Genomic DNA, 23,436 nt, shown 5'->3' on the forward strand with positions numbered 1-23,436 from the left:
TTCCAACAAGCCTTGTAGTAAAACAAGCTATTGTGCTCTAAAGGAGGCCCAAACAAAGTCTTCTACTTCCAACAACATGAGTATCAGCTTGTGGCAGTTGTACAAACTCTAAAGGGAGCTACTTATGAACCAAACTAACTAGTGAGGTTCAACATAAAATAAACTCAACCTGAGCTTTATACATTCCAACAGGCAGTATACTCAGTAAAAACACTTTTTACCCTTAAAGCAAGGGGAGTAGAACTAGTCACCATAATCTGAAGGAGGCCATATCACAGGCCTACTACTACAGAAGATACGGGTGCAAACCTGTTGCAGTATATAAGAGTTACTTAGCTCACATAGTGTAGGGCAGGAATCCGAACTAACACTACTAAAGCATAAACAACCCTGAGAAAAAGGGGTTAGTGCTCTTCATCCTACCCTGTTATCAACACAGGGTGGGTCCTTCTCACCAAAACAGAAACATCTGTACTGAACCCTAAGGAACAGGAGCTTTTAAGAAAAAAGCTACAACCGTTTCACTCAAGCTTGAACATAGTTCAAAGGGCTCAGGGGAAAAGACTGAAGTCAGAGTACCAGCTAAATAGTTCTGGGGAAATGGGGCCACAGCAACAATATTAGTCTCTTATACACATATCCACCTGAGACAACAGCACCAGGGAGACTTGGCAGTAGTCTGCTACCCTAGCTGCTTTCTGATCTTGCACCTACACCAAAAGGGAAAGGGGGTAATGGGCCTTGGCCTGACAACTCTGATAAGAGGAGGCCAGAACTAGGAAACTACACTCACCTGACAGGGGTAGTATAAAAAGGGTTAAATGCTTTAGCATAACACCTAAACCCTAGTTCTAGCCTAGGCCAGCTATATCTGTGGGCCTATAAGGCCACATATAAGCATAGATCTGCCTGGGGCTAAGAAACAGCAGCCTCTAACACAGACTCTCAAATAGAGAGGAGGCAACTCTGAAAATCTAACTCTGTAAGCCAAGAGCTCAGAGGAGCAATGCTCAACCCAAGCACAATAATGCCAGGCGGCCCGAAAGCCGTCGCTTAGCATTAGATCTATCTGAAGTAAAGAGTGCTAATCTCTAATACAACTCTAGCTTAAACCAGAGGAGAAAGCTACTCTACCATATGGTGGCTATCAAGTTTCTATTTTAAAAATAATCTAGCCAACCTAATGGGAACCACACACTTCCTGAAACATTTGTTAGACATATTCTCTTACCGTATTTGATGAATCGCAATCAAACAAAACAGTCCTTGAAGACGAAAAGATACTGACTGCTTCTCTAGGCACTCCTTATATACTTCCGGGTCGCACCAGTTATGATGTCATAGGCTGTCGCCGGCCAATAGGATTGGCGTTATTTGATAATTGTTTCAGACACCGGTTCACGAGGAGGCGTTCCCCAAAGCGTGTCAAACACAGTGTTGAGTTCCCTTTCGAAAGGGAACTTACAAATATACTTGCACTAAACTAGTAGTTTACTGAGAGTATATTTCAGTGTACTTTCATATACTAAAAATGTAGCTACTACTGGTATTGAAATAGTAAACTACTAGTATAATTATAAGTAAAAGCATTACTGTCAGGAGTTTCTCTCCAAGACATATGTGATGCGGCAGGCTATTCCTCGCCACATACATTTGTGAGGTTCTATATCTTGACCTCGGCTCCACTCCAGGGGCGCAGGTGTTGTCATCTTAGTGTGTGCAAAAATTTCACACAGACGGTCACTTGCTCGTATGGCGATGTGGGTTTTAGCATTCTCACAGCATTTCGACGCATCTTGAGTTCCGATGAAAGGGAACATCTCGGTTACGTATGTAACCTTAGTTCCCTGAGTAGGGAACAAGACGCTGCGTCGCCATGCCCATGAGTGACTTGCTTTAGATATTTCAGAAGCTGAATGTGTTTGTTCTCAGGTAGGCTTTATAGTTTCCTGGTCAGTGACGCCACCCGCCTATGACGTTCCATCACACCATTGGACTGATTTCATATGTGCTTCACAACGCAATCACGCAGAGGCTTTCCCGCAGTGTTTCGATGCAGCATCTCGGTCCCTACTCAGGGAAATAAGGTTGCATACTGACTGAAAGGGCTCATTATGTGGGTCATTATGCGTGTCTTTGTCTTCTCAGGTGTGAATCACAGCATTATTCAAGATTATTCACACCTCCACGCATACTGTCTTTCTTGACAAAAAATGTCTTACAAAATTTAAATCAATATATTGTTTTATATGAACGAGTAGGCAGGATAATTTTTACGTCATTTTGAAGCAAAAACTCTAGTGGCCATGCCATATTTCAGTGACTTAAGTTTTTTTTTTTTTTTTTAATAACCACGCATAAACGTTATTCCCTCAAAAATGCAAGCATGTACATACATGTTGCTCACATATTATGGTAGCCTAGTTCCTGCTGAATACAGTTTAATGACACTTTTGCCAACTGAAAAATGCAAAAATGTCAGGGCATGTCAAAACACTTCCAGTGCCCAGAAAAACATAACGTGTTTTGACAAAAGAAAATATATTTGCATAACGCCTTCCTCTGGCATTCCAAATAAATGAACACGAACATCTCCCTTCTGTCACGACCTGTCTGTTCTCTGTGGTTCAGAATCAGAAAGAGCTTTATTGTCAAGTGTGTTTGTACACACAAGGAATTTACCTTGGTACTGAAGCTTTTAGTGCACACATACAAATACAACAACAAGAAACATAAAATATACAAATAAAAAATTAAGAATATGAAAGTCATGAACATATTTACAGTATTATGAATAATATGATTAAATATCAACTGAGTTAACAAAGATATTGCACTAAACAGTGGGAGTATTGCACTTGCAGGTATATGCCTTGGGAGGCATTTAACAGTTCAAGGGGGAAATGGCCTTTATATAGGTCAATATAATATGAAGCAGTATTTACTAACTTACCAAGTTTCAAATTTAATTTATTTCTAGAGCACATTTAAGAACAACAGTAGTTGACCAAAGTGCTGAACATAAAGGGTCATAAAACAATAAACAATAAAAGGGTACTGTACAAAGTATTGTACATTACAAATCAAAAACAAAAAGAGAAGAACCACAGCTCTCAGACTGAATTCAATGCCACAGAATAAAAATATGTTTTAAGACTAGTTTAAAAAGCAGGCAGAGTTTGGGCCATCCTCACAGACAATGGTAATGAGTTCCAGAGTTTAGGGGCAGATAAAGGCACAATCTCCCCTGTGCTTCAGTCCTACTCTAGGGACGGCCATGAGCATATGGTCAGCAGACCTCAGAGACCTTGATGGGACGTGCAATTGTATAAGGTCAGGAAGGAAAGTTGGGGCTAGGCCATTTAAGGATTTAAGGATAAGCAAGCATTAAAACCTTAAAATCAATCCTAAAACAGACTGAAAGCCAATGTAGGGAAGCCAATATGGGGGAAATATGTTCCCGTTTACATGTTCGTGTTAAATGTCGAGCTGCAGCATTCTGCACTAACTGCAAGCGTGAGAGAGAGGCCTGGCTGACACCAACATTACATTAGTCTAAACGAGATGAAATAAAACATGTAAAAACATGTAAAAGCATTCTTGCTTCACCCCTGAACTGCCTTCTTGAGAAAAAGCTCTGAAACTGAAAGGGAGTTTGTTTTACTGGAGATGAGTTTCAGAGCTTTTTCTCAAGAAGCCAGTTCAGGAGTGAAGCAAGAATCCTTTTACACTGTGGCACTAACAGCTCACGCAAACACTGCAAACAATGGCTGATTCTCAGCAGAAGTCTCATCTCAATATAAGTGAGTGTCAAATCATCATTTTTTTTTAACAAACGATGAAGATGTTTCTTATTTTAAGTTATATTTCAGAAAAAAAGTGTCTGCTAAAGTGAATCTGGCTCTTACTGTAACAGTAATTTCTCAATCTCAATCCATCTACTGCATACATCAGATGAGATGTACGTGTGTTTTGATGACAGGCTGTGAATTTACCCACAGGCTTTCTCTCATGTCTCTTAAATCTGGTACTGCTCCACAATATGAAGGGAAACTCAGTTGGGAGAAGTATGGAGTGTCCTTAAAAAGATGGTTGGTGTTTATAGAACTCAGAATATTCCAGTGTCATCAGATGAAGGGAAAACAGCAGTGACTGAAAAAGAAAAGGCTGAACTGTTAGCTTCCACCTTTCAAAAAGCACACAGCACAGATAATCCAGAAAGAAATCAGAAGAGAAGGAGGGAAGAAATTTTAAAGCAACATCAAGATATTTATATTAAACTATTAGTCAAACAGCTTTAGATGCCACCTTTAAAATGTGGGAACTAGAAAGAGTATTAATGAGGGTTATAAGAACTGCTCCAGGAAAAGATAGAGTTTGCTATACTATGATTAAACATATGGATGAAGTAATACTTAAAGCAATATTGGATCTTTTTTAATAAAATAAGGGTGGAAGGACAACTACCTTTATCCTGGAAACAAACTGTCGTAATCCCTATTCCCAAACCAGGGAAAGATTCTGCAATAGCAGGAAATTATAGGTCGATTGCTCTGACATCTAACCTCTGTAAAGTGATGGAAAAATTGATTGTTAATCACCTATATTATGTGTTTAATTAGAGGATTAATAGCTCCTGATCAGTTTGGTTTTCGTGGTAGATCCACTTTAGATGCATTAATAAGATTATAAACTGATGTAAAAAAGGCATTAGCTATGAAAGAGGTGTTAGTGGCAGTATACTTCAACACTGAAAAGACATGATGTGATGTGGAGAGAAGGATTGTTTTTTAAAGTTTCAAAGAATTGGAATTGAAGGGAGATTTTTTAAGTTTCAGGTCAAGGTGGGCAGTATATTATCTCAGATGGTGAATGTAGAAAATGGGACACCTCAGCGAAGTGCTGTAAGTCCTGTATTATTCAACATAATGATCAATGATGTGAAGGAATTCATCCAGGATTAAAACAGCATTATATGCAGATGATGGAGCAATGTGGAAGAGAAGAAGAAATGTTAAATATATTGTGCATAAAATTCAAAAAGCAATTGAGGTTGTAGAGAAATGATCAGTGGAATGGGGATTCACATTCTCTGTATCCAAAACATGTTGTCAGTTTTTGACAAAAAAAAAAAAAGAGGATTGCAGAAAATACTTTTAACTTTTTTTGGCATAATATTGGTCCAGTTACGGGTGTATTCTGGGGCTTCCGGATGAGTTGTGGTTGAGTTCTGGCAGACATCTGGGGATTACATTGCTGTTGTGGGCCAGTTATGGCTGATTTCTGGGACATGGAAGAAGTTGTGGGTGAGTTTTGGTCTGCTTTCGGCATGGGTCTGGCTCACTTTCGGTAAGTAGCTTTTGGGCCAATCTTGGACCGTAATTCTATGCGGTATGTGAGCCAAACTCTCATTCGAAATTTAACTGGATTCGGCCCAACAAAAATTTGCTATCTGGGTGGTTTTCCTTTTTTTCCCGGAGATGAGTTTCAGAGCTTTTTCTCAAGAAGCCAGTTCAGGGGTGAAGCAAGAATCCTTTTACACTGTGGCACCAACAGCTCATGCAAACATTGCAAACAATGGCTGATTGTCAGTACAAGTCTCTTGTCAATATAAGTAAGAGTCAAATCATCATTGGCTTATTTAACAAATGATGATGATGTTTCTTTTTGAAGTTATATTTTAGATAAAAGTGTCTGTTAAAGTAAATCTGGCTCTTACTGTAACAGTAATTTCTCAATCCATGTACTGCATACATCAGATAAGATGTATGTTTTGATGACATGCTGTGATTTTCCCCACAGGCGTTCTCTCATGTCTCTTAAATCTGGTTTCCCTTGTTTTCCCGGAGATGAGTTTCAGAGATTTTTCTCAAGATACAAGAACAATAGCTGTGTTCATTAATAGAACTAAAAGGCAATTATTTTATTTTTTCAAAGTAATTATAGCTGTTTAACAAAAATGATTGATTGATCTAGAACTTCCCACTGATAAAACTGTAGATAAAACACAGCAACCACAACACTTACCATTGTTTTACCACAGTTACTGTAGTTTTAATGTGGTATTTGTAGTTAAAACACAGTAACCACAACACTTACCATGGCTTTACCACAGTTATGCCAGGTTTACACTACAGGACTTTAAACGTCGGCAGATCGCTGTGCTGTTCAGACTACGTGACTTGCTGTGGAGTCTTTAAGTCTTTGTGGTGTTTACACTACGTGACACTACGTAAATGATTCGCAACAGGAGGTTACACACTACACATGCTGACAACAACTGTCACCCAACAACTTTATTTGAAAATGGACATTGGGAAGAAATTAGATCAAATTTTTAATTAAATTAAAATTAAAATAACATTATATTAAAAGTTTAAAACATTCTGGCTGACCTCCCAGAGTTAAGGCGACTGTTATTTTAGAATGTTTCCTTTATTGTTTCCATGACGACGCGTCATGCATGTCATGTGACACACCGCGGCCAGCCGGCCACACTGTATGACAGATGTATTGCTTTTCTCACCATGTCATCAACTACCTGATATTCCGATTCTCAAATATGTGCAAGTGTTTTGTCATTTAAAAACCTATATAATGACCTTGATCTTAATATATAATGTGAATTCATCCATTTGTCCTCAAATACATGTGGCTGGTGAACTGGGAGAACAATAGAGTGAGTGAGCTTTGGTGGACTGGGAAGGCTACGGTCCCGAGGAGCGCTCATGGGTCCCCAGAAACAACATCCTTGATCCCTCTCTGCTTGACACTTTCCACGCTACACATCCAGATCGACCTGCTCCCCATGGAAGAGGATGACCACCACGACGTCGGGGTCCTCAGCCCTCAGGAGCGGGCCGTGGAGGGGGGGGTACTGTCACAGACCCGCCAGGTTCAACCATCAGCCAATCACAGTGCACTCCCTCACCAGAGTTCTAACCACACTCACCTGATCCTCATCATCACCCAATCACCACAGATACTTAAGCGCACCACTCACCTCAGTTCACTACTCTTCCTATGCTCCAGATCATCGTTGATACCTACCCATTCCACTCCAGTGTGCTTCCTAGTCTTCGTACCTTGTATCTGTGTGTGTATCACCCTACCGTCTCTGTGAGTCTGCTTCTCCACTCTGCTTCCTGTCATCCATGAGTCATCCACCTGCAAGATAAAGGACAGTATCATTACTACAGTTTCACCATCACAAAGTACCAGTTTACCAGTAACTTACCTGCTCATCTGTGTTTCTCTGCTGTTTGCAAATAAACCTCACTTTACTTGCAAACCTGTTGTCTCTGAATATGTAATTTTGAGATATTATATTAACGATTTGTTCACACTCAGGAATATGTGTATAACGGACGATTATCAATAAGACATATTCCTTATAAGGGGATAAGGTAATTTCAGCGGAGCTCAGGTGGGATGCGATTTATCGTACCATTTAGATGGGGGAAGTTTGAAGTAAAGCAGTGTGTGGATTTGCTGGTGGTTCTCGGCAACTCACAGTTGTAGTGTTTAAACGTTTTTATTGGTTAGTGTTTTTAATTACGTTGTTTTTTAGTTTTACTTTTTACTGTCACAAGGTACAGGTGATTTCCTGTTTTAAAAGTAAGGAGAATATTGTATTATCTAGTACAATAAGATATGAAAGGGATTACTGGGGTTAAGTTTATTTCTTGGAACTGTAGGGGGCTGCATACTTTTACTAAAATTAAACAAGTAATGACTAGGATAAAGCAGCTACAATCTAAAATTGTTTTTCTCCAGGAAACACATTTAATGTCTAAAGACATATGTAGAATACGTAATAGATGGCCTGGTCAAGTGTTTTCAGCTTCATTTAGTTCTCAAGCACGAGGTGTTATTACAATGATCCATAAATCAATCCCATTTCAAGTAGCTAAGACAATACATGATCCATCAGGTAGATATTTAATTGTTCAAGGGACTTTATTATCTAAATCACTGATTCTTGTCAACGTTTATGGCCCTAATTAGGACATCCCAAAATTCTATAGTAACCTCTTTCTGACTTTATACAGCCTTTCTGGGTTTTATGTAATTGGTGGGGATTTCAATTGTACACTGGACCCAATTAGAGATCGTTCTTCTGGCATTGATCAGTCACATAGACAGAACAGAAAGACCCTTCATTTTTTTTAAAGGACTTAAAACTATTAGAAATATGGAGACAGTTACATCCTAAGGATATCTCCCCCCCCCCCCCCCCTCATAACTATATATTATTCCTAACTCTAAACCTATCATCACAGAAAACATTCTGCATTTTTACATTTTATAAAACTATAATTTTGTATGATTTAAAATCCGTTTTCCTCATGGGGACCAAAAAAAAAGAAAAGAAAAAAAGTCATGGTAAACCCTGTGTTGTGAATCAAATGTCCAACCAAACCAAAAGGATGCTAATACCACTAATTTTAGACCTAGTGGGGACATTTGGTTCACAATGCAGGGTTTACAGTTTGTTTTTAATTGCTTTGGAGCAATTTTCACAAGCAATTGATACATTTTCAAAACTCTTAGTACTAATATCACAACAGATCATCAAAAGTGCACTTTTTCAAACATTTCAGCATGTTTTCAATTGTGTTGAAATTTGTGAACAGAGCAGGATAGAGTGACTGTATAACATCTGATTAGAGGCATTACCATGGTATAGAGAGACTGCCTCATTATTGTAACTCACCCTTCATCTACAGTATAAATTCAGTCATATGGTACAGTAAGAACATTTACTGTATTGCCAGCAAACTCTGTTCTATACAACACCTCATGACTGTGTCATACTTCACACCTTTTGATAACACACTGAATAGATATTATTACAAACATTATGGATTTTATGTCAGTTATGTAAATTAGGTAATGTAAGTGCATTTTCTAATGTGGCATCTGAAGCCTGTGTAACTGTAATTATTTCAGCAACCAGGGTGATTTGAAACATGTATCTTGCTTTGTTTGCTATTGAATTAACTGAATGTTAAAAGTACTAAATTGAAAGAAGAACAAACTGTTGTGTTTCAGTGATTAAACCAAATGTTCTCTTTACATATCACAATGATCTTGTGTTTTGAAACAATGATTATGTAGAATGAAAATATGTACAACTAGAATGAAAGCATGAGATCCGGTTTTGAAAGAACGACTAGCTGTGTTAGAAGTGTGGTGAGTTTGGAGTTTTGTACTAAGAGTGGTCATCATCTAAGATAAATTGCTTATAATGTAAAAAGAATTAATTACATTTGGTTATCCACATCGGAAAATGCCAACACGTTCTATAGAAACTATGCCCATAGAATCAATATCTATAGAAATATATAGGTGTACCAAATGATCCATTGATTAATCATTAATCAAGTCCAGTTGGATTAAATAATAGACAAATGTATAAAAATGAATGAGAAGAGATGCAAATCAAAAGTTTGATAGTAATAGCATTTTGAAAGGCAGTTACTGTGAATGAAACATTTATATAGATGAAACACTTATTTTGTGTAGTGAAAAAGGATACTTTGTGATTTTGTGTATTGTACTAACACAATTGAAAATATGCTGAAATGTTTGAAAAAAGTGCACTTTTGATCTGTTGTGATATTAGTACTAAGAGTTTTGAAAATGTACCAATTGCTTGTGAATTAAAAAAAACTGTAATCCTATTCTCATTAATACAATTAAAGTCTGGTGTGATGAGCATAATTATTTAGGTCGGACAAATACTTTATCATGTTTTAACCCAATATGGGGAAATGAGAGTTTTAAACCAGCTACATCAGACTCAGGATTTAAACTATGGTATGATAAAGGACTGCAAAAAATTGAGGATTTTTATATAGGAATGACTTAATGTCCTTTGCAGAGACTGTGGCACAGTTTGATATTCCCAAAAAGCATTTCTTTAAATTCCTTCAATTTAAGAGCTATGTCTCTTCTCACCAAGGTACAAAGCATACAAAACCCATTAAGAATCCTCTTGAAATTTTACTATCAAAATCACCCCAATCTAAAGGCTTAATATGTTTTATAAATGATTAGGGTCATACTCTAAAGAATCTTCAGAATCCAAATTTAAAAATGAACATTTCCTTAGATATATGGGAAAAAATATGTATAAAAGCTCAAGCACAAACTATTAACAGTAATTTTAAATTGATACAGTACAACTGGATTATGAGAACGTATTTTACTCCAGTTAGGTTAAACAAAATTTGTCATAACACTCCAGACACATGCATTAAATGCACATCTGATAAAGGCACACTTTTGCACTGCATGTGGGGTTGTCCTATGGTGCAGGAGTTTTGGAAAGAGGTAGTTTCACTTATTTTTCAGATGGTATCTGTTAATCTTCCAATGAATCCAGAAATTTTTATTTTGGGAACTTTTCCTGAAAATATTGTACACTGTAGCAGCACTCATAAACTTATTGACGTATGTCTACTTTAAGCAAAGCGTCTAATAGCTATGTATTGGAAAAAAGTGGAAAGGCCGTCTGTCGTACGGTGGATTAATAACATGTCTTTTTGTTTGTCAATGGAAAAGATTACGTATATTTTAAAATGTAAATTGTCCTTATTTGAGAATATTTGGAAACCCTTTATATCCTTTATCTCCAACTCAGATTTTAGTAATATACAGGTGCTGGTCATATAATTAAAATATCATCAAAAAGTTGATTTATTTCACTAATTCCATTCAAAAAGTGAAACTTGTATATTATAATCATTCATTACACACAGACTGATATATTTCAAATGTTTATTTCTTTTAATTTTGATGATTATAACTGACAACTAAGGAAAATCCCAAATTCAGTATCTCAGAAAATTAGAATATTACTTAAGACCAATACAAAGAAAGGATTTTTAGAAATCTTGGCCAACTGAAAAGTATGAATATGAAAAGTATGAGCATGTACAGCACTCAATACTTAGTTGGGGCTCCTTTTGCCTGAATTACTGCAGCAATGCGGCGTGGCATGGAGTCAATCAGTCTGTGGCACTGCTCAGGTGTTATAAGAGCCCAGGTTGCTCTGATAGTGGCCTTCAGCTCTTCTGCATTGTTGGGTCTGGCATATCGCATCTTCCTCTTCACAATACCCCATAGATTTTCTATGGGGTTAAGGTCAGGCGAGTTTGCTGGCCAATTAAGAACAGGGATACCATGGTCCTTAAACCAGGTACTGGTAGCTTTGGCACTGTGTGCAGGTGCCAAGTCCTGTTGGAAAATGAAATCTGCATCTCCATAAAGTTGGTCAGCAGCAGGAAGCATGAAGTGCTCTAAAACTTCCTGGTATACGGCTGCGTTGACCTTGGACCTCAGAAAACACAGTGGACCAACACCAGCAGATGACATGGCACCCCAAACCATCACTGACTGTGGAAACTTTACACTGGACCTCAAGCAACGTGGATTGTGTGCCTCTCCTCTCTTCCTCCAGACTCTGGGACCCTGATTTCCAAAGGAAATGCAAAATTGACTTTCATCAGAGAACATAACTTTGGACCACTCAGCAGCAGTCCAGTCCTTTTTGTCTTTAGCCCAGGCGAGACGCTTCTGACGCTGTCTGTTGTTCAAGAGTGGCTTGACACAAGGAATGCGACAGCTGAAACCCATGTCTTGCATACGTCTGTGCGTAGTGGTTCTTGAAGCACTGACTCCAGCTGCAGTCCACTCTTTGTGAATCTCCCCCACATTTTTGAATGGGTTTTGTTTCACAATCCTCTCCAGGGTGCGGTTATCCCTATTGCTTGTACACTTTTTTCTACCACATCTTTTCCTTCCCTTCGCCTCTCTATTAATGTGCTTGGACACAGAGCTCTGTGAACAGCCAGTCTCTTTTGCAATGACCTTTTGTGTCTTGCCCTCCTTGTGCAAGGTGTCAATGGTCGTCTTTTGGACAACTGTCGAGTCAGCAGTCTTCCCCATGATTGTGTAGCCTACAGAACTAGACTGAGAGACCATTTAAAGGCCTTTGCAGGTGTTTTGAGTTAATTAGCTGATTAGAGTGTGGCACCAGGTGTCTTCAATATTGAACCTTTTCACAATATTCTAATTTTCTGAGATACTGAATTTGGGATTTTCCTTAGTTGTCAGTTATAATCATCAAAATTAAAAGAAATAAACATTTGAAATATATCAGTCTGTGTGTAATGAATGAATATAATATACAAGTTTCACTTTTTGAATGGAATTAGTGAAATAAATCAACTTTTTGATGATATTCTAATTATATGACCAGCACCTGTAATGAGTGAGGTTGAAAGAGATAAAATATCTTGACTCTCAATGTATTTCCACCCACATTTTATTACTACCAAACCGTTAATCATTTAACCATTTACTGTTAAATTACCCCATTTTATATTACTTGCTTCTTGTATGACTATTTTCAATTCTTCTTAGTCTGTATCTGAACTGACCTGTGCCTTTTTTTTTTGTATTATTATTTATTTATTTATTATTATTATTATTAATTTATTTATTTTTGTTAGTTGATGTTTTTCCTTTATTGTCATTTATTTTATTGTTATTATGTAAAAAGAGATCTAACTATTTTATTGTATAATGTTATAATATATTGGCATAATTTGTTACATCTCAATAAATTGTAAAAAAAAAAAAAAAACACATTTTAGAATGTCCTGAAATAAGAGATAAGGGCACAGTCAAAGGATTTTTTTGAAGAAGCTTCCAAAATTTTTAGCTCTCCACACATGTTGAAGAACACTGTAGATCTAAGCTTAGGCTGGTCGAACCAGGGGCTTCATTTATAAAGCGTGCATACTCACAGATTTGATCTTAGAGTGTGTGTACGCTAATTCCATTCAAAAAGTGAAACTTGTATATTATAATCATTCATTACACACAGACTGATATATTTCAAATGTTTATTTCTTTTAATTTTGATGATTATAACTGACAACTAAGGAAAATCCCAAATTCAGTATCTCAGAAAATTAGAATATTACTTAAGACCAATACAAAGAAAGGATTTTTAGAAATCTTGGCCAACTGAAAAGTATGAACATGAAAAGTATGAGCATGTACAGCACTCAATACTTAGTTGGGGCTCCTTTTGCCTGAATTACTGCAGCAATGCGGCGTGGCATGGAGTCAATCAGTCTGTGGCACTGCTCAGGTGTTATAAGAGCCCAGGTTGCTCTGATAGTGGCCTTCAGCTCTTCTGCATTGTTGGGTCTGGCATATCGCATCTTCCTCTTCACAATACCCCATAGATTTTCTATGGGGTTAAGGTCAGGCGAGTTTGCTGGCCAATTAAGAACAGGGATACCATGGTCCTTAAACCAGGTACTGGTAGCTTTGGCACTGTGTGCAGGTGCCAAGTCCTGTTGGAAAATGAAATCTGCATCTCCATAAAGTTGGTCAGCAGCAGGAAGCATGAAGTGCTCTAAAACTTCCTGGTATACGGCTGCGTTGACCTTGGACCTCAGAAAACACAGTGGACCAACACCAGCAGATGACATGGCACCCCAAACCATCACTGACTGTGGAAACTTTACACTGGACCTCAAGCAACGTGGATTGTGTGCCTCTCCTCTCTTCCTCCAGACTCTGGGACCCTGATTTCCAAAGGAAATGCAAAATTGACTTTCATCAGAGAACATAACTTTGGACCACTCAGCAGCAGTCCAGTCCTTTTTGTCTTTAGCCCAGGCGAGACGCTTCTGACGCTGTCTGTTGTTCAAGAGTGGCTTGACACAAGGAATGCGACAGCTGAAACCCATGTCTTGCATACGTCTGTGCGTAGTGGTTCTTGAAGCACTGACTCCAGCTGCAGTCCACTCTTTGTGAATCTCCCCCACATTTTTGAATGGGTTTTGTTTCACAATCCTCTCCAGGGTGCGGTTATCCCTATTGCTTGTACACTTTTTTCTACCACATCTTTTCCTTCCCTTCGCCTCTCTATTAATGTGCTTGGACACAGAGCTCTGTGAACAGCCAGTCTCTTTTGCAATGACCTTTTGTGTCTTGCCCTCCTTGTGCAAGGTGTCAATGGTCGTCTTTTGGACAACTGTCGAGTCAGCAGTCTTCCCCATGATTGTGTAGCCTACAGAACTAGACTGAGAGACCATTTAAAGGCCTTTGCAGGTGTTTTGAGTTAATTAGCTGATTAGAGTGTGGCACCAGGTGTCTTCAATATTGAACCTTTTCACAATATTCTAATTTTCTGAGATACTGAATTTGGGATTTTCCTTAGTTGTCAGTTATAATCATCAAAATTAAAAGAAATAAACATTTGAAATATATCAGTCTGTGTGTAATGAATGAATATAATATACAAGTTTCACTTTTTGAATGGAATTAGTGAAATAAATCAACTTTTTGATGATATTCTAATTATATGACCAGCACCTGTAATGAGTGAGGTTGAAAGAGATAAAATATCTTGACTCTCAATGTATTTCCACCCACATTTTATTACTACCAAACCGTTAATCATTTAACCATTTACTGTTAAATTACCCCATTTTATATTACTTGCTTCTTGTATGACTATTTTCAATTCTTCTTAGTCTGTATCTGAACTGACCTGTGCCTTTTTTTTTGTATTATTATTTATTTATTTATTATTATTATTATTAATTTATTTATTTTTGTTAGTTGATGTTTTTCCTTTATTGTCATTTATTTTATTGTTATTATGTAAAAAGAGATCTAACTATTTTATTGTATAATGTTATAATATATTGGCATAATTTGTTACATCTCAATAAATTGTAAAAAAAAAAAAAAAAAAAAAAAAACACATTTTAGAATGTCCTGAAATAAGAGATAAGGGCACAGTCAAAGGATTTTTTTGAAGAAGCTTCCAAAATTTTTAGCTCTCCACACATGTTGAAGAACACTGTAGATCTAAGCTTAGGCTGGTCGAACCAGGGGCTTCATTTATAAAGCGTGCATACTCACAGATTTGATCTTAGAGTGTGTGTACGCTTAAATCCACACCAGCGCTCATATTCTTAAAAATGGTCTTTGACGTGGAAAAGTGCTTAGAACCATGTCAGAGTCTGAGCAGACGTACACACTTTTCCTTGTCAGAGTACCGGAAGTTTTTTGGAAATCTAAGCTATTCTTGCAGCTCGCCATTCTAAATTAAAGGATTTGGACAATGACTGTTGATCTTTTAAATATAAATTACATTAATTAGGTGTCATTTACAACGTGGAGAACTGAAACCATTCAGCTGCGTGCAAGTTCAAGATCATTTGCGATTTATAGATTTCACATCTGAAAGAGAGGTGGTTTTCTGTGTGTATATTCATTCTATGAATCACATGTACGCACATCAGAGGGATGATCGTAAGACCATTTCTGCGCAACATTTTATAAATCAGGCCCCGGTACATCATATTTTGAGGTCACCAAGTGGACAAAAAATAGGCAAATATTCATATGTACCCATCACTGAGGTTTTCAGTAACTATTGCTCACATGAGGACATATTTGATGAAATTCAGGCACAGAACTATCTAGACAGAGATCTAGATTATTTAAGTGACTACTTAGATGGTACAAATTTCAAGGAACATCCCTTCTTTAAAGTTAATCCGCATGTCTTACTGAAGACGAATTTGAAGATGTCAACCCCTTAGGTTGAATGAAAACCAAGCACAAGCTTTGAGCTTTTTATTATACGGGAGGCAACCTTAAACATCGCTCAAAAGTGAAGCACATTCATCTGGCTTTATTAGCACGACAAACATTTGTAATACGCTGTGGTTTAACCATCTTAAAAACTTGACAGTAAAGGGTTGGTGGTAACTGTAGGTGGGATAGAGCAGACTATTAATGCTGTGCTAGCAACATTTTCAGCAGATACTGTATGTTAGCTGGTTTTACAGTGACGTTTAACGCTGCTAGAGGTTGTCGCTAGGGTTATGGCAACCCACACAAAAATAAAAAAGAAATTCAGAGAGAGTGATTTTGTTTTAAGAAGCCCAGAGGTACATGAACTATTGATGTGACACAGGCATTTTCGCCTGATATAATGCATGATTTATTAGAGGGAGTCATTCCTCTTATAATAGAGCTAGTTCTGAGCTGGACTCAAAGAAAAACATATTACTATTCAAGAGTTAATGATGAACTTCAGCAACTTTCCATTGGTCAAAATGACAAGAGAAACACAGCAGTACAGTTGTCAGAGCGAACTTTACACAAATCTGGAATTGCTGAATCTGTATCACAAAAGTGGTTTCTCTAGTTTCTATAAGCATATTCAAGCAAATGAGTAATATAGACAAGCAAAGATATAGATACAAATGACCAAGGCATAAATACAAAATGAGAACAGGATTAAGTACAAATATAAACTCATGTGTCAACAATGAGGTAGAGCAAAGTGAAATACTAATATAGTGGAGGAGAGATTAATGCTGTACTTACTCTAGTAGGATGTTTACTGCACAGGTCGGAGGGATGAAGGGGTTTATAAATTAAACATTTGACTGAAGCTGTTTTTCAGCCTGTTCATTCTGGATTTCATTAGCCTGTACTTCATCCCAGATGGCCAGAGGGAGAGCAGGTGATGTCCAGGGTGAGTGGTGTAAAGTGCCACACTAACTAAAAATTCTTGTTTAGTACTTCTGAAGATAATCTTAAGAACATCTAAGTGTACTCAACTGTGCTATTTTGAGACACCATCAATATGAACTAAAATGTGCTTTTAACACACTATCTCTGTATTAAAACATGTATTTAGTTACCACTTGTAGTACACTTGAACCAATCTTTCATACACTTAGAAAATACACTTATGAATTATTTAAAATATAAGAATAATATATATATATATATATATATATATATATATATATATAAAATATATTTATAATGTATTTCCCACATATTTTTTTATCAAATGTAACTATGTTAATATTCCCTTTATATGTGTCATGAACACCAGCTTGAGTGCCCTTGATAGCCTCCAGAGGGCACTCCACCCAGGACTACTGCCTCTACTATGGACTTAATTTCCCACAACCCACTGCTGATTACATTCAGCTGTTGTTCATTTTCTTGTTAGTGTCTGTCTATATAAACCTGGTTCTTTCAGTCATTCATCGCTAGGTCTTGCTTTACTGTTTTGTACTGTATCTCTGAGCCACTGTATCTTGTTTTCCCAGGTCTTGGATTTTGGTTTTTGCATCATCTCTGGTTTTTCCTGTTTTGCCTGTGTCCTGGAATTTATCATTGTTTTATGTTTGGATTGCTCACCTGTGTTTTGGACCTTGCCTGGCTTTTTGATGACAATTGTGGATTAACCTTTGATTAAATATACTGCACTTGGATATACTGCACTCCTCCAGTCGGTCCAGTGAAAGATCTGGCTGATTTTCAAGAGGCACTGGTATTGAAAATTGCCCCAGTCATTTTGACAAGATGAAGGTGGGCGCTGCCATGAACGTCTTCAGCAAGTGCAGGTCTGAAACACATGGTGGTACAGGAAACATCCGACAGAAAGGAGACGTTATCCAGTGCTGGCCTCAGTGTCCTGACCTGACAGAAACTGCCGCCCTCTCAAGGGATACACTCTTAATACAGCACTCACGACATTTGTGATGAATGCAAAGGTGATGATGATGACAGTCCTGAAGGAGAACGCAGTATTTACTGAAGCTCAAAGAATTCAGGCTTTGCTGGCCATCACAAGAGGCCTTGGAAGTAGTCAGGCAGATGGAGGAGCTGTTCAGAAGCAGGACCAGCGGCTCCTTCAGGAAGCTCTGGAGGGAGAGGCCAGGCTTCTGGACAACAGGCTTCCCTCACACAAATCAGGGATAATCACCGCTAGCTGTGCATTAAACCATCTTAATGAATACATTATAACTGTATGCTAAATTAACACAGTAATTAATTACATAACACAATAATTAGTGTAGAATACACTGTAACAGTTATTAATTTATCTAATTTATATTTTTATAGAAAATAAATAAATAAATATATATATATATATATGTACTGGCGACACCTGCTGGTCAAAACAGGTATATGCCATTTAACACAGTCCAAATTAGAGTATTGATAACTGAGCTCATATTTTACCTTTATAAGGGCAGTTATTATTATTCCCTCATTAAAAATGTCTGTGCTGTCCTTTATGTCAAATAGTTCAATTTAACCAGTGTACTATTTACGCAAGTGCATAATGTTACATAATGTGAACACTCAAGGCTGTTTAGTTTAAGTCCAATGAGATTTTAAGCTACAGTAGTCAACATTTGAAGTGGATCAAAACCTTCTTCTTAGGACAACTTTGAGGAACTTTTTTGGTCCACTTCAAATGTTGACTACTATATTTCAGTAATTTGTTAACACATTCACACGTTCTCGGTTCTCTGCTACTCTTCACATGTAAACAGATCCAATATTTCATATTTTTAGTAAGGGTTTGATTGCTTTCATTTTGAAATTATTTAAATTTACATTTTCATTATTTAATGATTAGCTTGTCATAAATTTACAAACGCAGACACAACTGCAGTGCCTTCATCCACAGTATGTGTGATCGAGGACATGTTGACACAGAATAAGACCACAGGAGATGGAGGAGGCCTGGCCAGCCATAAAGCTGCTGATGTAATCGATGGAGGCCATATCCAGATTCGCACACCTGCTGGAGAACAGAACAACAGACAGTTATCTCTATCATTTATTCTCCAAGACTTCTGTGAGATTCCTCGACACCTGTGCATGACGCTCTGGTCCTGTGAAGATGCCGGCGTACAAGCAATCCCATTTATCTCCAAAAGCCCTGTTTCTTCTCTGAGACGAGGGCAACCCGTGTGTGTCTGCTGGATCCTGTGAACATCATCGCCCCTTACAGACATACAGAGAATGACTGCTTACTTATATCAGTATACTTTTACAGTTTTATTTCTTACTTTATTGGAAATAAAGAGCAACCACTGGCACAGCTTCACTGTTACTGCAGTTCCTCTAAACATTTACTGGATAAAACATTTTATAAGTGGCCAGTTCACCTCGACTTAAAGGGATAGTTCACCCAAAAAAGAAAATTAAGTCAAGTCAGGCACGTCCGCGGGCAGCCCTGTGTTATTGGTGCGGTGGAATGTGCTGCTGCCGCATGTGAATTTCCAAAAGTTTCAACAACAGTCCTGGGAGATAAAGGTAGCCTAAGGCTTAAATTCTGATATTTCAAAGTCCTATGGCTATATATTTACTATATATTAGGCTACTAGTAAACTATGAAGTGTTGCTTCACTTAGTGAAAGAAACAACGGATAGCATAGAACCGTCGGGAACTGGCATAATGCTACAGCTGGAGTCGTAGAATTTCACTCTGTGCTTGTGGTGGAGAAGGCGGCAGCTCTCACAAACACTGCAGCGTGATTGAGGGCTACATTACTCCGACAAATATTGTCAATATTAAGAGGATTTGGCATTTCCAATTAATGTAAGCCTGTTACATTCTTCTAGTCTATTATTATTACTATTAGGTAAGCTACTTTTATTATTAAATTAATATTATAATAAATTTGCCCCGCAATAATTTCACAGCGCATCACCGCATAACTGACGTGCTGTGAGGATAATAAGAGATTAGGCTATCAGCTCCTCTTTGAAAATGTTTTAAACATTTTTTTAGGTCTATTATACAATGAATTGGACCTATAATTAAAATTATTAACAGTCTATAATATTTCCTAACAATGCAATTAAGAGCAGCTTAATTAAGAAATTAAGAGCAGCTTTAGGCTACTTCACCAACTTTAAAAAAAAAAAAAAAAAAAAAAAACAAGCTGTTTAACACAAAATACTGTTCTTCTCATTTGTTTCACTATATGTACGGGCCACAAAGGAAATAATGGAATAAATTAAGACAGTTATATACCGTTATCAGCATATTATGTTGAAATTCGTCTCTGAGAGAAAATGCTCCGTTAATGCAGCGTCAGGCAGCTCCGTCACTTTTACTTTCACTTTGAATACTGACCGAGTTTAAGCTTTTACCGGCATAAGTTTTCCGCAAAGTTTGCATGTTGCTTCTTGTGTGATAACCATTGGCTCCCCTTCTTGGTTGAACCTTCCTTCGGGTGGCCTCTGACTCTCGGCTCACGGGGGGCCCCGCGGATTTGCGCTACGCCACTGCGCAGAAGTGTATGACATTTGTTCGGAAGCATGGTTTGAGGCAGACAATAACCGGGTTTCCATCCAACTTTGCATTAATGAAAGTTCGGCTCAAGAATATGCGCATCTGCGTGTGTTTCCATCAACTGTGTAATGCGAAATGGACATCAGCCTAATAAAATGATGTGTTCCGACCAATGACTATATATATATATGTGTGTGTGTGTGTGTGTCGCACAGTTATTATCCTCATTAAACCTGTCTAACGTTAACCGTCAAGAATGTCAGAAATCACTAAGAGTTTAGCACTGTCCTTGCATACAAGACTGTGCAACATGACAAAGTTTTTAACTGATTTTTATTTATAAAGTTGTATTTATTTTATTTAAATGTATATTGAAGTTTACATTTCCAACAAACTTGAAAAATTCAGCTTGATACATGCTCTAAAACTTTTATGTAAATCAAGTCAGTGTTCAATAAATGATGTTAAGTTTAGAAATGTTGTGCATCCACTTATTATTAGTGTGACATTTTAGCATGCAAATGAAGGGGAAAACTTCAAGATATCGGCCATCGGCTGACCCTGACCTCTAAACATCGGCATCGGTTATAGAAAAACCCATATCGGTCGATCTCTAATTTATATAGCTCTTTTTACAATGCAGATTGTGTCAAAGCAGCTTTACAGTGATAACTGGTATATCATTTTGGCTGCACAGCAGCTCTTAAAGAAAATGCTGTCATTTCCAGCGTGTACAGTAAATTCAGTACTGATTCGTTTGATTGTAAGAATCAATAGTTATTAATTTAGTTAATTTATCTATATCAGCACTGGAGTGAACAGTGATGTCATCATCCAGCTCAGTTCAGTTCTCATACAATAGTGTCAATGCAGACAGATCTAAACACTGTTGAATATCAAATGTCCCCAAATGTCAAAATTACTCCATGATTTACTCACCCTCAAGCCATCCTAGGTGTATATGACTTTCTTCTTTCAGATGAACACAGGGCTTGAGTGTGAGTAAATTATTTTTGGGTGAACTATCCCTTTAAATTGACCTGTTGTCTCCGGCTGTTTCCTTCCAGCAGGTGGCGCTGAAGGCGCTTTATCAAAATGTAAATGATTCACTGTAATCATGATGTAATTAAACAACAAATAATAGAATAAATAGAAATCAAAAAAAGAAAAGTAAAATATAAATAATGAGTAAGTGCTAATATTACTGGGTCAAGTGTTGACAAAAAAGATATTTGTTTAGCAGTTTTTTGAAAATGGCTAAAGACTCAGCTGCTCGGATAGAGCATGGTAGGTCATTCCACCAACCAGGAACAGACCAGGAGAAGGTCCGTGAGAGGGATTTTGTGCCCCTTTGGGATGGCACCACAAGACGCCGTTCACTTGCAGAACGCAAGCTTCTGGAGGGCGCGTAAGTCTGAAGTAGTGAGTTTAGGTATAGTGGTGCAGAGCCAGTGGTTGTTCTGTAGGCAAACATTAGAGCCTTGAATTGGATGTGAGCTGCTATTGGCAGCCAATGCAAACTGATGAAGAGAGGTGTGACATGTGCTCTCTTCGGTTCGTTAAAGACCAGTCTTACTGCAGCATTCTGGATCAGTTGTAGAGGCTTGACTGTGCATGCTGGAAGGCCAGCCAAGAGAGCATTACAATAGTCCAGTCTGGATAGAACAAGTGCTTGGACAAGAATTTGTGTGGAATGCTCCGATAAGAAGGGTCTGATCTTCCTAATGTTGTACAAGGCAAATCTGCAGGACCGGGCCGTTGTAGTGATGTGATCTGTGAAGCTTAAACAATCATCCATCACCACTCCAAGGTTCCTGGCCGTCCTGGAAGGAGTTATGGTTGACGACCCAAGTTGAATGGAAAGGTCATGATGAAGTGTTGGGTTGGCACCGACCACAAGCAATTCCGTTTTAGCAAGGTTGAGTTGAAGGTGGTGGTCTGAGAGGTAAGACTCGAACCACTGGAGTGCGGTTCCTGAGATGCCCTTCGACCTGAGGGTTGACAGGAGGATCTGGTGGTTGACTATGTCAAAAGCAGCAGACAGATCCAGTAAGATGAGTACTGATGATTGTGAAGTTGCTCGTGCCAGTCTCAGGGCTTCAGTGACTGAGAGCAGGGCAGTCTCAGTTGAGTGGCCACTCTTGAAGCCAGACTGGTTGTTGTCAAGGAGGTTGTTCTGTGTGAGATAAGTAGACAGTTGGTTGAACACAACTCTCTCAAGTGTCTTCGCAATGAATGGAAGAAGGGATACCGGTCTATAGTTTTCTAAAAGTGCTGTATTCAGAGTGGGTTTCTTAAGCAGTGGTGTAATCCTAGCCTGCTTAAAAGCTGTGGGAAATGTACCAGTGTGAAGAGAAGAATTGATCATGTGAATGAGTGCAGGTACAACTGAGGAGGAGATGGCCTGAAGAAGATGAGTGGGGATAGGGTCAAGCGGACAGGTAGTAGGGTGAATGGAGAGGATGAAGTTGGAAACATCTGCCTCAGAGAGCGAAGAGAAGGAGGGGAGAATTTGTGTGTTTTCCGTTAAGATGTTATTGTCAGTGTGTGGTGTGGAGAAAGCATCAAAGCATTTGGGTCTTGTTCCGTGTGACTCGCTCAAAAAGACAGTCTTTGCCGCCATCTAATGGCGTAATAAACGTAAATTCTGTTGCTGTTCACGGTCAGGGACTATTTCTTCTGCGGAAGAAAGGCTTTTAATGATTTTACTTCATGAAAGTTGCATTGATACATATTTTTTGGCTTCAATATTTGTAACAACATGCCTAACAACACCCCTTAGCTGTTATAAATTCACTGTAACCACGGCTTCACGGGGCTTATTACTTTATTACATGTTGCCCCAAGAACACATTTAATATGCAAATTAGATTGTGTATAGATATCTACACATTAATGGTCATTTTAGTTTTATGGTTTTTTATGGTTTTATGGTTATCTTTCTAATTACTCAATGGCCCACAGTTAATTATTCTTTACTTAATTAGTTATATATAGGTAATAAATAGTAATAGACCCTTTAATAAACACATTTTGAAACATTTTCTAATGTTTGTGTTTAACATTCACTTTGTTATGCAGCTGTAAATTAATTTAATCATTTATTAAACAAAATAAATGAAATGGAAGATCAGAAATGTCCACCCAGTTTAAAATACTGACGATTGTAATGTATGGCCACTCTGTGCATTATCTCACACAACTCATGTCCCTTTAACAGCATATCAGTTCATAAACTATCAGAAAACATAAACATTGTATATGAATTG

General features: G+C 37.9%; 1 protein-coding gene and 2 long non-coding RNA genes across 5 annotated transcripts in view; 1 reads left to right on the plus strand and 2 right to left on the minus strand.

The window, feature by feature from the left end:
• LOC127511301 (uncharacterized) overlaps positions 1 to 23,436 on the minus strand; it is a 449,991-nt gene that overhangs the window by 65,396 nt on the left and 361,159 nt on the right. The gene's annotated exons all lie outside the window — the stretch shown is intronic.
• On the plus strand, positions 3,664 to 7,291 carry LOC127511281 (uncharacterized). Its single transcript, XR_007929960.1, has 2 exons — positions 3,664 to 3,807; positions 6,671 to 7,291. It is a non-coding gene; the product is annotated as an uncharacterized LOC127511281 (long non-coding RNA).
• Positions 18,417 to 23,367, minus strand: LOC127511161 (uncharacterized). 3 transcript variants are annotated; one of them, XM_051891821.1, is made up of 3 exons: positions 19,907 to 23,367; positions 18,739 to 18,870; positions 18,417 to 18,667 (listed from the first exon to the last, which is right to left on the minus strand). In XM_051891821.1, the coding sequence occupies exon 1, from the start codon at positions 22,788 to 22,790 to the stop codon at positions 21,369 to 21,371; it is 1,422 nt and encodes a 473-aa protein (XP_051747781.1). In that variant the 5' UTR covers positions 22,791 to 23,367; the 3' UTR covers positions 18,417 to 18,667; positions 18,739 to 18,870; positions 19,907 to 21,368. The 3 variants fall into 3 exon arrangements, with proteins under 3 accessions (XP_051747781.1, XP_051747779.1, XP_051747780.1); XM_051891819.1 differs by having other exon boundaries at positions 18,417 to 18,870; XM_051891820.1 differs by having other exon boundaries at positions 18,417 to 18,664; positions 18,739 to 23,367.

The sequence above is a fragment of the Ctenopharyngodon idella genome, chromosome 4 (assembly GCF_019924925.1).
Source record: "Ctenopharyngodon idella isolate HZGC_01 chromosome 4, HZGC01, whole genome shotgun sequence".
NCBI classification, from domain to species: Eukaryota; Metazoa; Chordata; class Actinopteri; order Cypriniformes; family Xenocyprididae; genus Ctenopharyngodon; species Ctenopharyngodon idella.